The 16768-nt window shown below is 36.9% G+C and overlaps 2 protein-coding genes across 2 annotated transcripts; one reads left to right on the top strand and one right to left on the bottom strand.

Annotated features, from left to right (window-relative positions):
• Positions 1-11512: 11512 nt before the first annotated feature.
• On the bottom strand, positions 11513-12364 carry LOC141391812 (uncharacterized). Its single transcript, XM_073964506.1, has one exon. The coding sequence runs from the start codon at positions 12362-12364 to the stop codon at positions 11513-11515; it is 852 nt and encodes a 283-aa protein (XP_073820607.1).
• Positions 12365-15756: 3392 nt separating this feature from the next.
• LOC141391811 (uncharacterized) lies at positions 15757-16518 on the top strand. Its single transcript, XM_073964505.1, has one exon. It carries the CDS (start codon positions 15757-15759, stop codon positions 16516-16518), a length of 762 nt encoding a protein of 253 aa, XP_073820606.1.
• Positions 16519-16768: the final 250 nt, after the last annotated feature.

Below are 16768 nucleotides of genomic sequence, written 5' to 3'. Positions count from 1 at the left end.
ACTAACAAAGTTTTCAGAAGCGAATTAATTTAATTTGATTGACAACTCTATAAGCTTTTTGACGGTATAAATATAAGTTTAATCGGTTACTTAAAACCGGTTCAAAAATCGGTTTCAATGTCGGAATATCCGGTTCCAAAATAGACATAACCGGATCTATCCTCCAAGAAAATTTGTTATTAACGTGTTCATCATTACAAAAGCTATTTGTGGTAAATATTTCAGAAGCACCCCAGATGTCTACATAAGCAATAACCAATAGTTATGTGTACATACCAATATATACCCAATGACGAATATACAGAAAAACAAAACATAGTTTATTTCTGAACCAAAACCGATTAAATGTCAAAACGGACAATGAAAACGGGACAAAATCGATTAGTTGTCAAAGGGAACCGTACCTAAAATCTTTTGAGCAACATTTTTGTAGAATATTTGGATGCTGAAAAATCTCATTTTGTGGTATTTTCACTACGGTTCAAGAAATAAAGGACGAAAAGGACATGAAAGGCATTGAGTTAGAAAATGTAATGTTCTACAAAAAGATTCGCCAATCGATTTCACTGAGGACATGTCACCACAAAACGAAGCTACAACAACGCCAAGTATTATAGGGAAAAAATCAAAAACTTCATCGCGCGATATCTCAGAAACTTGACCTATGGCGAACATTTCCTTTCGGGTTTCTAGTACACTCATCAAGGGCTTTCATATTCAAAAGAAATTTTCCACCCCCAGACTTTGAGTTCCATTTTGTGTCACAGTGTTATTAATGTTTTTTTATATTAATTTATTATTTTTTAATTTTTATAACTTAGTTAAAAATTAAAAGAAATTAAATTAAAATATTCTAATTTTAGAATTTAATTATTTATTGTATTTCTTATTATTTTTATAATTATTTTTTTATTAATGTTTTTATATCAGTTTATTATTTTTTAATTTTTATAATTAATTAAAATATTCTAATTTTAGAATTGATTATTTATTGTATTTTTTATTATTTTTATAATTATTATTTTATTAATGTTTTTTATAATAATTTATTATTTTTTTAATAAAAATTAAATTAAAATATTCTAATTTTAGAATTTTATTATTTATTGTATTTTTTTATTATTTTTATAATTATTATTATTTTATTAAGAGTTTAGAAGTACTCTTTCATATTTTTTTACATATTTTTATTATTTTTTGATTTATCTTAGTACATCATTTCTTATTTTTTCGCAATTTTTCGTTTTTATATTTATTTTATAAATATTTTATATCTGTTTTTTTTTTTTGTTTTAAATTATTTTTTTATAAAATATACTGAGAAAATTGATAAAACAATAATAAATTTAAGAAAAGCAAAAATAATAAATTAATACTACTTTTATTTTTATATTATTTTTTATAAAATTCTTATTATTTTTGTTTTGCTATTTTATTTAAATTTAGCATTAAACATTTTTAATTATAAAAATTAAATTAAAATATTCTAATTTCAGAATTTTATTATTTATTGTATTTTTTATTATTTTTATAATTATTACTTTATTAATGTTTTTTTTTATTAATTTATTATATTTTTAATTTTAATAATTTAATAAAAATTAAATTAAAATTTTCTAATTTTAGAATTGGTAGCGCGAGCTACCGTTTATAAATTACATTTGACAACTTGAACAGTGGCCATGCGTAATTGGTTTACGCACACACCACATTAATTATGCCGGCGTCACGTAATTGGTGAACCGACAGAGTAATCTGATTTTGAGTAAATAACTTTGGTTTTTTCGTTTCGATCACTCTCTCAAAAGTTTTGTTAAGAAGAAGTTGAACGCAGCAATCGCTCCATACTGTCGCCCAAAAACTATTGTTTGAAAAAGTGTAGTGTACAAAAAATATAAATAAACTTGTCAAATAAACTAATAAAAAGGATAAAGTGTTTGTGGTCATTTTATTTCTATTGGCATTATAACAAAACCCAACGAGGTAAAGTGAAAAAGCCAAAACAAACTGTTCGTCAAACAATTATAAAAAAAGGGAAACACCGCATCGAGCCTAACATTGGTCCTCGGCCTAAAAAAAGATATCAGAGTAAAAGGTGCGTATTCATTGTGTTCCAATTAATTGTTAAAAATTGTTTATTTGTGAAAAGTAATAGTGGTCCAAAAAAAATTGCAAAGAAATTTTAATTTTGTGTCTCAAAGCATACACACACTCACATACAAATGTAAAAAGAACGGATTGGGAATTATTAAATAGAAACCGTTGTCAATCAGTAAATGTGCCAAAATTGTACATAAGAGAAAAAACACTGTACATATGTGAAAAGGAGCAGTGTAAATAAGAGATTGCAACGCACAAAAAGTTATATACAAACGTACATACATAGCTATGAAGTATTGCAGATTTACTCAGCATTGTTGTTGCTCTTTGTTGAAGTAAATAAATTGATGCGGGCTATTGCGTTTGTACTTCCTTACTTACTTAGCTGGCCCATTACAGAACATTTGTTCTATAGGCCGAACTAAGAAGAGATCTCCATTCCTCTCTATTTGTTGCTTTGCACTCTGGAATACCGCGCCTTGTCATCTCATCATCCACTTGTTTGCGCCATCTATTCCTTGGCCTGCCAATTCTGCGTGCACCGCCATGTGGCATGTATTCATACGCCTTTTTAGCGGGTTCATCATCGCTCATTCTTATGATATTGATGTCGTTGTATAGCAGATACAGCTCGTGGTTCATGCGACGTCGATATTCACCGTCAACGCAGATTGGTCCGTAGATCTTTCGAAGAATTTTTCTCTCAAACACACCAAGCACTGCCATGTCTGCTTGCGCAAGTACCCAGGCTTCGGAGCCATACATCAGCACGGGTAGTATCAGTGTTTTGTAGAGCGTTATTTTTGTTTGACGAGATGTGGCTTTGTTTTTAAACTGCTCACTTAATCCAAAGTAGCATCTGTTGGCCAATACAATTCTTCTTTTTATTTCACAACTGATGTCGTTTGTTGTGTTGACGGAGGTGCCGAGGTAGACGAAGTCTTTTACTACCTCAATATTATAGGAACCAACTTCCACAGTCGGTCCGAGCTCAATGGACGCATTGCGCGTCGACACCATCAACTTGGTCTTCTCACCGTTTACCGCCAGACCCACTTTAGCAGATTCTCCTTCGACCTTTATAAAGGTATCAGTTACTTCTTTTACTGATCGACCCATGATGTCTATATCATCAGCATAAGCAAGTAACTAGTGTGTCCAAAAAACCGGGTTTTCCAAACAAAACGGTTTCCGGTTAACCGAAATTTTACATTTCTTCAAAAACTGGTTTTCGGTTTTCAAAAATTTTCAAAACCGGTTAACCGGTTTAAACCGGTTTTCTTAAATAGGTACAAATTGCTAATAATTGATAAATATTTGATTAAAAACGTGCTTCAAGGAGTAAAAAAAGTATAACGATTTCGTTATTCTATAATTATCTTATAATATCCTTGTTAATTGACATTCCACCTCGAAGTAGGTACAGCAAAATTAAGACATAAATTGTGCTCTAACCCCCAATATTATAAGTTTTCTTTTGTTGTAGTTTGGATTTTCCGTTCCAGTTAACTTATTTAGCGTTCCCGTTAACTTATTTTTAAGTGATCATTTAATTTCAAAATTCCATGTTATGCATAGAGTTCGCCTACGAAGGCTTATCATTGTGAATATTATACAGCATCGGAAACTTCGGCGGCCAAAACGTATAAGCAACATAATACAAACTAACGTGTGATATCAGGTATACACAGTGTTTTCATACAAACGATGTGGCCATTGAAACTGCGTAGATCGTTCGATTGAGCTAGATTGACACAACTCCACATTTTACACAAAATATTTTTCAAATGTAAAGGTAAAGGTTAAGTTTAGTTTATTTTCAAGAATACAATTGTAAAGAAATATTAAAAATATTACTATATTTTTAAAACCGGTTAACCGGCATAAATAACCGGTTTTTCGGTTAACCGAAAATGACGTTTTTGGCAAAACCGGTTTCGGTTTTCAAACTCAAAACCGGGTAACCGGTTAACCGGTTTCGGTTTTGGACACCCTACAAGTAACATGTGACTATTGGTGTAGATTGTGCCACTTCTTTTGACGTTTGCCTCTCGTATAACCTTTTCTAGCAGGATGTTGAAGAGGTCACACGAAAGGCTGTCTCCTTGTCTGAAACCTCTTTTGGTACCAAACTCTTCGGAGAGGTTCTTTCCTATTTTAACTGAGGACCTCGTGTCAGTTAAAGTCATTTTACAAAGCCGGATGAGCTTTGCGGGAATACCAAATTCAGACATGGCTTGGAATACCTTTGAGCGCAGCGGACTGTCGAAGGCTGCTTTATAATCGACAAAAAGGTGGTAGGTGCCGATCTGCATCTCTTGGGTCTTCTCCAGGATTTGCCGCAGGGTAAATATCTGGTCAATGGTGGACTTGCCAGGTCTAAAGCCGCATTGGTATGGTCCAATAATCTCGTTGACCATTGGCTTTAGTCGTTCGCACAATATCCCTGACACGATCTTGTAGGCAATAGGGAGTAGACTTATGCCCCTATAGTTAGAGCATACAGTCTTATCTCCCTTCTTGTGGACGGGGCACAGGATACTCAGGTTCCAATCGTCGGGTACTCGTTCTTCCTGCCAGATGGTGCTAACTAGCTGATGAATACTCCTTATCAGCGTGTCGCCTCCGGTTTTGAACAGCTCGGCTGGTAAGCCATCGGCCCCTGCTGCCTTATTATTCTTCAGCCGATTTATTGCTGTCTTTACCTCATCTTGGCTGGGCGGTATACATTCAATACCATCTTCTGGGGTTGGGACTGTGGTATCTTCGTCGTCTTCGCTGCTATTGGATACCAACAGATTTGAAAAATGTTCTTTCCATATCCTGAGTACACTATCTGTATCAGTTACCAAATTACCTTGCTGGTCTCTACAGGAGGATGTGCCTGTACCAAAGCCATCAGTTTGATGCTTGACTCTTTGGTAGAATTTTCGGACTTCATTCTGGCTCCTGTACATCTCGATTTTTTCACACTCCCGCTTTTCCATCTCTCTCTTTTTCCTGCGGAAAAGACGTTTCTCCTCTCTCCTTTTCTCCCTGTATCTCTCTCGTGCGCTACGCGTTGCTACGGATTGTAAAGTAGCCTTATATGCCGCATTTTTCTCTTCGGTGGCAGCACGACACTCCTCATCACACCATGGATTCCTTGGTGGAGGTCTCTAGTATCCAAGTATGGATTTTGCGGCTGTTTGCATGGAGTGGGCAATGCTTTGCCATTGCGCTGATATGTTATCGGGATGAGGAGGGCTTTGATTAAGCAATTGGGCTAGTTGAGTGGAATATGCTGTGACTATCTGTTGTGATTGCAGCTTACCGATGTCTAACTTTCGTGTTGTGTCTGTTCGTACTTTGTTTGCTACGTTTAAGCGGGTGCGTACCTTTGCTGCAACAAGGTAGTGGTCCGAATCAATGTTTGCGCCTCGGAACGATCGTACATCCAACACGCTCGATGAATGTCTTCCATCTATCACAACATGATCAATTTGGTTTCTTGTTTTCTGATCTGGAGACAGCCAGGTGCCCTTATGAATATCGAGATGATTAAATCTGGTACTGCTAACTACCATGTTTTTTGCAGCTGCAAAGTCTATCAGTCTCATACCATTGTCAGATGTTTCACTGTGGAGACTGAATTTCCCGACTGTTGGGCCAAAGATATTCTCCTTTCCAATTTTGGCATTAAAATCGCCTAGAATGATTTTAATGTCATGGGCAGGGCAACGGTCATATGTTTCTTCTAAGCGCTCGTAAAATATATCTTTGGTCTGTTCATCCTTTTCTTCAGTGGGAGCATGAGCGCAAATAAAGCTGATGTTGAAGAATTTAGCTTTTATTCGAATTGCAGCAAGTCTTTCATTCACTGGAGTGAAGCTGGATACAAGATGTTTTAGTCTCCGACTAACTACGAATCCACAACCAAACTCATGCTTTACGTCATGGCAGCTATAATACAGTGCGTCACCTTTAGGTGTTGTTGTGACGCCTTTCCCAATCCATCGTATTTACTGTATGGCAGTAATATCGGTCTTGTACTTTTCAAGTACGTCTGCCAATGCGAAGACTGCACCTTCTCTATAAAGAGTGCGAACATTCCAGGTGCAGATTCGTAGATCATGGTCCTTAAAACGTTTGCGGGGTTTGTCAACTTTAGAGGGGTTTGTTTTTCTTTTCTTTCGTTTTTTCATAGTAGGCTGTTTTTTCTAGGGGAGGGTTACTAACCCGACGCCCAAACCCAAGTTTTTAACGTTCTTATGGGTGAACGCGCGGCACATGTTAGCTCACTACCTTTAACGGGTGTTAAAGGCAGTTCCCCAGGTGACACCACGGGGAGGTCAGTGTCCACTTGGGATGAAAGAGGGACCAAGATAAATCCTGGGCTTTGCCAAGTTAAAACCGGTCAGGACCGTTCCTTGGTATCTTCCATCCCCTACGTCACCCGTTTGTACATACATATTTTTTGTTTATGTTTTACATACAAACAGTTTTGGAATTTTCGGAATTTTGCTTTACATGTTGTTGCTCTTGTTAAAGTAAACATTTTTGGAGATCAGTGCGATTGTTTGTATGTGCATATTTGCCAGCCTAGAGAAGGTACATACATAAATAAATACAGACGGCGGTTTTACTCAGCATTGTTGTTGCTCTTTGTTGAAGCAAATAAAGTGAGGAAGGTCAGTGCGCTTGTACATATGCACATATTTAACCGTTTGACATACATAAATTTTGGCATTTTACTTTACATTGTCGTTGCTCTTGTTAAAGTAAAGAAATTTGTGTGGCTCAGTTTGTGTTTTTATGTGCATATTTGGCTGCGTGAAAGGGTGAACACATAAAGACTGATTAATAATTTACTGAACATTGTTGTTGCTCTTTGTTCAAGTAAATAAAGTCATGCAGGTCAGTGTGTCTACATACAGACTGGCAATTTACCTAACACTGTTGTGGCTCATTGTTAAGGTAAATAAAGGGAGATAGATCAGTGCGTTTGTTTGTACGTGCATATTTGTCTGCTTTGAGAGAGTCAACATACCAAAGACAGATTGAGAATTTACTTAACATTGTTGTTGCTCTTTGTTCAAGTAAACAGATTGATGTAGCCAGCGTGTTATAAAAAATTAGATATATGCATCTCAGTTCGTTTGTACCTACATAGTAAAGTTGTAAAGTTTCATCAAATGAAGAGGAAACAGTGGCTCCAAAGCAAAAGTTTCCAATACATGTTCCGCCGTGTGATACAGATATTTTTAGTGGAGATTATGTAACGTGGCCCACATTTAGAGACCTGTTTACGGCATTGTTTATTAATAACGCAGATCTAAGTCCAGTCGAGAAGTTATTTTATTTGTTCCAAAAGACAGATGGTGAGGCAAGGGAAATCAATAGGAATATTGCGCTGACGTCAGAAAATTTTGATATTGCTTGGTCGAATTTAAAGAATCAATATGAAAATAAGCGCGTGTTAATTAATAGTCAATTAAGACTTTTGTTTAATATGGTGCCATGTCATCAAGACTCTGCTGCTGAAGTAAAAAGATTACAGTGAGACGTTAATAATTGTATATCGGCGTTGAAGTTGTACGAGATTGATATTGGCTCGTGGGACCCGATATTTGTTTTCTTGTGTTCCGCTAGATTGTCGCAGCAGACTTTGAATCTCTGGGAGCAATCTGTTAAAAACAAGACAGAGGTTCCTTCATGGAGGGAAATGAATGAGTTTTTAACAGATAGGTTTCACGCCCTAGAGAGTGTATTAGATGTAACCGCTACCAACTCCCAGTGGCCCAACAGTTCTCAAAAAAGTCACCAGACTAGTGTTAGAGTTAAACGTCAGAAAACACATCATGTTAAAAGCGACTTCTTTCAATGCAAATTATGTAATGAATCGCATCAAATAAGCGCTTGTAAAAGGTTTTTGTCAACGGATCAGAAAAATAGAGCCTCTATACTAAGAAAATTTAAGTATTGTTTCAATTGCTTAAAGATAGGCAATCTATATGTAAATTGCACTAGCCCAAATGGCTGTGTTAAGTGTCAAAAGAAACATCATACGTTATTACACAGAGATTTCATTAATAAAAATAACACAAGTCAGGCTAGTTCATCTAAAGGTAATAGTATACAGTCCACTGAAGCTCGAGAGACAAAAGATACAGTTCAAACCCATCATACTTCTGTTGCAAAAAAAGTGATGTTAGTGTAGCGAAACACAATTTATTAATAAATAATTAAAATCATTTATTTGAAAGACGAACGTCGTAGATGAAAAATATTTTTAGAATGAAAAATGTATGTATACAAAATTCAAAATATCCATAGACAAAAGTCTAAGGCTTCTTAGTTTCAATTAAAAAATACAAATTTAAATTTTCAAATTGTGGGAAAACCCCTACAACACTCCCCCCTGAATTTAATCTAAGTTTATAAATACAGCAAATCAAATTAAATTTAAATATTATAGAACTTATTCGGTAAATACTGCCTTAAGCCTATTTATGGAAACGTTTTGCAATTTGTCGTTTATCCTGACATGGAAATATTTCGGAGTTCTTTTAGAGACTTCATAAGGGCCGGTGTATTTGTGTCCTAATGATTTGGTTTTTGCATCAACTGTAATCCAAATCATGTTGAAAGGTCCTTGCTTATAAAAGGTTTTTTGTTAGAATGCATTGATGTTGGAATTGGCTGCAAATCTGACATGGATTTCCGAAGAGTGGTTATAAGCGAACTTGGATCTTCAAACTGTGGAACTGTGAAGAAATCTCCGGGTATTTTTAAGGATTGACCATAGACCAGTTCTGCCACCGATGCTTTCAAATCTTCTTTGTAACTAGCACGTATTCCGAGAAGCACTGGATAAAGTGATACTGTCCATTGATTGTTTTCAGAACATCGTAGACCCGCTTTTAATGTCCTGTGGAATCTCTCCAGTAAACCGTTACTTTGTGGATGATAAGATGTTGAGAATCGATGTTGTATACCGAGTGATGTTGTTAATTGTTTCATAAGACTAGATAAAAATTGGCTTCCTCTATCTGATATTAAAGCATTCGGGCAACCAAATCTACATATCCATCCATTCCAAAACGTTTTGAAAATCGTTTCTGCCCTCAGGGATCGGAAATGCTTCTGGCCATCGGCTAAAACGATCAATACACGTTAACAAGTATGTATTACCCTCAGACGGCGGTAATGGTCCAACTATGTCTATGTGTAACTCTGAAAAACGGCTGCTTTCAATTGGGATATTCATAGATGGACTCGAAGTATGCCTGCCAATTTTATTGCGTTGACATGCCAAACATCTTCGAACCATATTTCCAACATCTTTATTCATGAACGGCCAGAAAAAACGTTGTGAAATCATTTTTCTTGTTGTCCGAATTCCACCATGAGACAGATTATGTACTGCATTAAAAACATCTTTTCTGAAAGAAGACGGAATATAAGGTCGTATAGTTCCTTGAGAAACATCACAATATATTTGATAATTCCCCTGTGGAAAATTTAGCAACTTAATTGAATATGATCCATCCTTCTTAAGTAATTCCTTTAGTTCAATGTCTTGCTGCTGTTGTTGACACAATTTGCTATAATTTATTCCATTCACCTTGATTTCTTCCACTCTTGAAAGAGAATCTGCTACTATATTTTCTTTCCCAGCGATGTGATTTATATCTGTGGAAAACTGCGCTATATAATCTAGATGGCGGCATTGACGAGGTGAAGCCTTGTCCAAGTTTTGATGGAATGCATAAATGAGAGGCTTATGATCCGTGAATATTTTAAATGGTCTTCCTTCAAGGAAATGTCGAAAATACTTTATTGCGGAATATATAGCTAATAATTCTCGATCATAAGTACTATACATCTTTTGAGCTGCATTAAATTTTTTTGAGAAAAATCCCAATGGTTGCCATGAATCGTTAACATTTTGTTCCAGCACAGCACCCATTCCAAAAGAACTCGCATCGACTTTAAGGCATATTGATGCGTTCGGCAAGGGAAAAGACAGAGTAGTTGCGTCAGCTAGCTCCTGCTTACATTTTATGAAGGCATCCCGCGTTTCATCAGTCCATGGAACAGGACGCATATCTTTCTTTTTAGCACCGATTAATAAATTTTTCAGAGGTGCCTGAGTTTCGGCTCCTTTTGGTAAAAACTTTCGATAAAAATTGATAAGTGCCAAAAATTGACGAAGTGAATGGATTGTAGTTGGTTCATTATAACTCATAATTGCCTCAACTTTCTTCTTCATTGGACTGACGCCTTGAGATGATATAGTATGGCCTAAAAAATCAATTTTGTTCACACCAAGTTCACATTTACCGGCATTAATTATGATGCCGTACTTCTTAAAACGACCCAGCAGTTGTTTAATATGTTCCAAGTGTTCTTCTTCAGATTTCGAGAAAACAAGCACATCGTCTAGATATACTACGACGAAATCCAAGCCTCTAACAACATCATCCATAAAACGCTGGAAAGTCTGTGCCGCGTTACATAACCCGAATGGCATTCTTAGAAATTCGAATAGACCAAACGGAGTTATGACTGCAGTTTTTGGAATGTCTGCTTCGTTCACAGGTATCTGGTAATAAGCCTTCACCAAATCAAATTTTGAAAATACCTTAGAACCAGATAATGACATGGAAAAATCGTTGAGGTATGGTATAGGGTAGCTATCCGGAACAGTCATTTTGTTGAGTGCCCTATAGTCCCCACATGGACGCCAAGAACCATCCGATTTGCGCACCATATGTAAAGGGTTGGACCAATTGCTATCACTGGAACGAATAATACCTTTTTCCATAAGATATTGGAACTCTTACTTTGCAGCCGCTAATTTCTCAGGATCTAACCTTCGAGGCCTTGCTTTTACTGGGTTTCCATTAGTAGTAATTCGATGTACCACTTGATGGTTGTTTTCAATTTTGCTAAGATTTTGCGAAAGTAATTCAGGATACTGCTTTAAGACGGCATGGTATTGGCTTTCATCTGTAACCATTTTTATTTGAATTTTGGAACAAGTGGTGGTGGAAAGTGGCGAATTCAAAAAAGTGTTTCCATCGACTAAACCTTTTTCTTTGGAGATCTGGCAATAAATGAAAAAATTTTAAAAAATCTGCACGAATTATTGGTTTTGGTACATCGGCCAAAATGAATACCCATTTAAATTCTCTTCTTAACCCCAAATCCAAAACAATAAGTTTCTCACCAAACGTTGAAGTAGGAGTATTGTTAGCAGCGTATAAAACTAGCTTTGAAGGATTTTTTGAGAATTTACATGGAAAAATTGAAATGTCAGCTCCAGAATCAATCAAATATTGAATTTTAGTATGGCGTTCAGTAATAAATAAACGACTATTATCTCTACCATCGCTGAGAGACGCCGAACTATCACACGATGGCTGTACTAGTTTTTTGATGATTGAAATTTACATGGTTGTACACATTTTGATGCTTTATCAGCAAAACGCCAATGATACCAACACAAACCCGAATCCTTACGGCTTCTAGATTTAGAACGAGATCGTTGGACTTGTACATTGCGGTTCGGCTGGTGTTGACGAGAACGTCTTTCGAGTGCATCAATGCGTTGAATAATCTGGTCCAACTTACCAACTAGGCCCGATGAATCTTGATTAGTTTTATTATTTGAAGAAATTTCCGAAATTGTGGTTGAAGCTGAAAATTGCTCGCAAATTTTGTCCGCTATACCAGCTAGTTTATCTAAGTCTGCGGTATCAGTTACAGCAAGAATGCATTTAACATTTTCTGGAAGACGATCCATAAACAAAGTACGCATCATTTCATTGCTTACCCTGGTGCCAGCAAGAGATTTCATCCTATGTAAAAGATGTGAAGGCTTTTGGTCGCCTAATTCCAAACCGCTCAGCAATTTCTTCAACTGCGACTCATCTGATTCAGCGAAATGCTTGATTATTCTTGCTTTCATCGCAGCATATCTTCCTGTTGCCGGTGGATTTACCACGATATCCTTCAATACAAACAAAATTGATGGGTCCAGATTGCTAAGCAAATATTCATACTTGGTAGAATCTTGCGTAATTCCGTTTAAATTGAAGCTGGATTCCACTTGTAAAAACCAAATTTCTGGCTCCTCACGCCAAAATGGAGGCAGTTTTGCAATTCGTGCAGCAAAAATTTGCGTTGAATTCGTGGCTGGAGCATTCTCACGATGTGAATCTCCAACTAAATGTGTATCACCTCCTGATAGCGATGGGCGAACGTTTTCTTGCGTCATTTCAGTTATCGGGGTCACCAAATTGTAGCGAAACACAATTTATTAATAAATAATTAAAATCATTTATTTGAAAGACGAACGTCGTAGATGAAAAATATTTTTAGAATGAAAAATGTATGTATACAAAATTCAAAATATCCATAGACAAAAGTCTAAGGCTTCTTAGTTTCAATTAAAAAATACAAATTTAAATTTTCAAAGTGTGGGAAAACCCCTACAGTTAGCCACAGCATGGGTCAACATTTGCTACTATGGCTCAACGTACAAAGTTAGAGCACTAATTGACCCATGTTCTGATGAAAGTTTCATATCTGAGCGTATTCAAAAACTATTAAAATTGCCCACTGTCCCTGTTCAAGCTGAAGTAACAGGTTTAGGCGGTGAAGTCGTTAGCAGATCAAATAAGATGGCATCTTTTGACATAAGCTCAAACATAAATCCCAACATTATACTCAAAGTAGAAGCTTTAGTGGTGTCACATGTAACTGGTGAACTGGTGACATCCCTACACATTCTCTTTGTAATACTACTTTATCAGATCTACCAAAACTGGAATATGCCGATCCAGCCTTTTATAGAAGTGGTCAGATAGATATATATCTAGGAGGGGATTTATACCCTGCAATACTAAGAGGCGGAGTTATGCATGGTATTTTCAAGACATTAGTGGCTCAGGAAACAATATTTGGGTGGATTGTGACAGGCCCAACAAGAAGAAAGGATCCGTCTTTAAATATAAGAGTGTCTCATTTTACAAAAGTTTCGTTAGATGAGCAATTAGCAAAATTCTGGGAGTTAGAAGAAGTGCCTCATAAGCCAGTGCTGTCAGAAGATGATAAGAAATGCGAAGAAATATTCTGTTCTACAATACTTAGGAATTCTGAAGGAAGATACATGGTAGACCTTCCTTTTAAACCTAACGTATCAGAAGTGGGTCCAAATCGGTACATTGCAGTTAAACAATTCTTAAGAAACGAACAAGTTTTGCTCAAATCTCCTGAGAATAAAAAATTTTATGATGAAGTAATGAAAGAATATATAAACTTAGGACATATGGTCAAAGTAGTAGATAAAGATCGTGGCTCAGGATATTACTTGCCTCACCACGGAGTGTTCAAACCCGAAAGTTCCACTACGAAATTAAGGGTAGTCTTTAATGCATCGAGCCCTTCGTCAAACCGTCTAAGTCTAAACCACATGCTGTATGTTGGTCCTGTGTTACAAGCAGATTTGGTGACACTAGTATTAAAATGGAGGTTTTTTAAGTTTGTCGTGAATGCCGATATTTGCAAAATGTGTAGGCAAATTTTAGTTGAACCCAAGCACACATGTTATCAGAGAATTGTTTATAGAGAATCGGAAGATGAAGAAATTTCTGATTATAAGTTAAAGACGGTGACATTTGGTGTGAACTGTGCACCATATTTGGCTCTTAGAACATTACGAAAATTAGCAGATGATGAAGAGAATGCATTTCCAGTGGGGCAAATATATTGAGAGACTCAATGTATGTAGACGATGCATTAGTAGGAGCTCATAGTATCCCAGAAGCTAAAGAGGTCCGAGATCAGTTAATCGGAATTTTAGAAAAGGCAGGTTTTAATTTGAGGAAATGGGCATCCAATTCTGCTGAAATTCTTGATGGCATTCCAGTTGAACATTTATTAAGTGAAAGTTTTTTGTGTCTCGACGGGAAAAGTACTGCAAAGACGTTAGGAATGCGTTGGAATGCTTCGGATGATGTTTTCTACTTTGATACAGAACCGATTTTAAGAAAGCCTACTTATACTAAAAGAGAGGTATTGTCTTTAATAGCACGGATTTTCGACCCAGCAGGCTGGTTAGCACCTATAGTTATTAGAGCCAAAATTATAATGCAGGATATGTGGCTCGATAAGATAGGCTGGGACGAGTTAATAATTTTATATCAAGATACAATGAAGTAAATAAGATTTCAATTCCCCGGTGGGTAGGTTTCACTCAAGATTGCAAGGTAGAATATCACGGCTTCTGTGATTCATCTGAGGTTGCCTATGCTGTCACTATATATGTAATTATTGAAAGAAGCGATTATGTCTGTTCAAATTTATTAGTTGCAAAGACTAAAGTAGCTCCAATAAAAAACCGTCGCTCCCTAGACTTGAGCTATGCGGCGCTACATTATTGGCAGAATTAATAAGCAGCACTCTAAGTAAATTTGAACCAAGAAATTATGATTTGTATCTATGGCGTGGCTCAAAAAGCCTCCCTGTAATTGGAAGACCTTTGTGGCCAACAGAGTAGCGAGTATTCTAGAAATGGTAGGAAATAGGAATTGGTCGCACGTCGTTTCGAATCAAAATCCTGCTGATCTAGCAACCCGGGGGCTGACTCCTGCGGATCTGGAGGGCAATAATTTATGGTGGCATGGTCCTGATTGGCTTGTTAAAGAAAAATCTATGTGGCCCATGTCAACCCAACACTATGAAACGAGAGAAGAAGAAAAACAAGTCCATGTTCATGTTGCTAGATAGAAGAAAAGGTTAAACATTAAAACGTCTAAAAATAAAAGCACAATACATAAAACATCAGCAGATAAGAAGTTGCAATCCAAATGTTTCACCACTAGAAAAATAAAAAGTAAACCCTCGATCAAAAAGACTGATGTTAAACCGTTTGATATTTTTGAAAGATTTTCTTCGCTCTCAATGTCTATCCATGTATTGGCTTACATCTTTAGATTCTTTCATCGCCTAAAGAAGGTAGGATCTAGTGGCTCAAAAGGATTGAGGCTATCGGCTGAAGAACTTACCTTTGCCCGAAATCGTCTTTTCTATCTATCACAAGTTCGACATTTTCCTGAGGAAATTAAATGCCTCACACAAAAGAAGATGCTCCCATCTAGTAGTCCTTTATTGACATTAACTCCTTTTTTGGACAAAAATGGCATACTTAGGGCAAATGGGCGACTTGGTTCCACTACCAGTATAAGTTACAGTGAAAGACACCCTATTATACTCGCATATAATAGTAAACTGGCGTTTTTGTATGTAGATTTTATCCACAAAATGGTCTTGCATGGTGGACTTAGATTAGTGTTAAACACTATAAGACTTGAATGCTGGATACTTAAAGCAAAGAACTTAGTTAAGTTCTATAAAAGAAATTGTAAGGAGTGTGTCTTATATAACAAAAGGTTCCAGGGACAGATAATGGCTCCTCTGCCTGAAGAGCGAACCCGATTCAGTCGCCCGTTTACTAATACGGGTATTGACTTCGCAGGACCGTTTGAGTTGAAAAGTTTCACTGGAAGGTACTGTCGTATCACAAAAGGGTACGTATGTCTCTTTGTATGCTTCGCTACAAAGGCCATACATTTAGAAGCGGTTTCAGATCTGTCCACACCAGCATTTATGGCAGCGTTAGCTCGCTTTGTGTCTCGCCGAGGTTGTCCAAGTCAAATTTTCTCCGACAATAGCAGAAACTTTGTAGGCGCTGCAAGGCAAATTGATGCGAGTTTTCTAGCCTTAATCAAAGAAGTCAGAGAAGATGTGATAGCAAAATATGGTTATCAGAAACTTTCGTGGCACTTTATTCCCTCCGCTGCACCTCATATGGGAGGACTATGGGAGGCGGGAGTTAAAAGTTTTAAGATGCACTTAAAGAAGGTTAGCGGTCAAATAAAGCATACGTTTGAAGAATTCTCGACTCTACTTGCCACCATTGAGGCGTGTCTTAATTCGCGGCCTTTGGCTGCTCTTTTGGACGAAGTTGAAGATTTATCGGCCCTGACTCCCGGGCATTTGCTAATAGGAGCCCCAATTTTAACTCCCGCAGAACCAGAAGAAGTGGCTCCGGTCGATAGTATTTTGAACCGTTGGCGAAAACTTAAGGCCCTCCAGCATGAGTTTTGCCGTCGATGGAAAGAGGAATACCTTAGGGAACTTAATAAACGTAATAAATGGAAATGTCCTCAAGATGACGTACGAGTAAATGACTTAGTTGTTATTAAAAATGAGCCATTACATTCAAATGAGTGGCGTCTAGGCAGAGTAATTAAGGTATTTCGTGGCTCGGATGACCGAGTAAGAGTTGTGGAGCTTAAGACACAAAGTGGTCAAATTACCAGGCCCGTTCACAAGATGGTCCTACTACCGCGCGGTTCTTCAAATTAAGATACAATTTCTGACCACTAAACTACTATTTCATTTCTTCATTTCATCCTCCTCATACAACAGCTAATTCCATTTTTTTATTCCACTAATAGATGTCAAATTTCAACGAACGGTATCCCTGCCCCGTGTGTACAAGATTCCATGCCATACGGGATTGTACCCGTTTCTTGGCGTTGGACATAGGACGTCGACGGTTGAAGGTCGACCAACTTCGTTTATGCGTAAATTGCTTGACGCAATCCCACCAACG

This window comes from Musca autumnalis, unplaced genomic scaffold (assembly GCF_047663935.1).
Source record: "Musca autumnalis isolate F117 unplaced genomic scaffold, ASM4766393v1 scaffold_118, whole genome shotgun sequence".
In the NCBI taxonomy this organism is placed as follows: Eukaryota; Metazoa; Arthropoda; class Insecta; order Diptera; family Muscidae; genus Musca; species Musca autumnalis.
The sequence above is the reverse complement of the archived record's forward strand: the minus strand, read 5'-3'. Positions and strand labels throughout refer to the sequence as shown.

Coding starts and splice junctions, on each gene's coding strand:
- LOC141391812 (XM_073964506.1), bottom strand. CDS start 12,364: ATGACGCAAGAAAACGTTCGCCCATCGCTATCAGGAGGTGATACACAT.
- LOC141391811 (XM_073964505.1), top strand. CDS start 15,757: ATGGCAGCGTTAGCTCGCTTTGTGTCTCGCCGAGGTTGTCCAAGTCAA.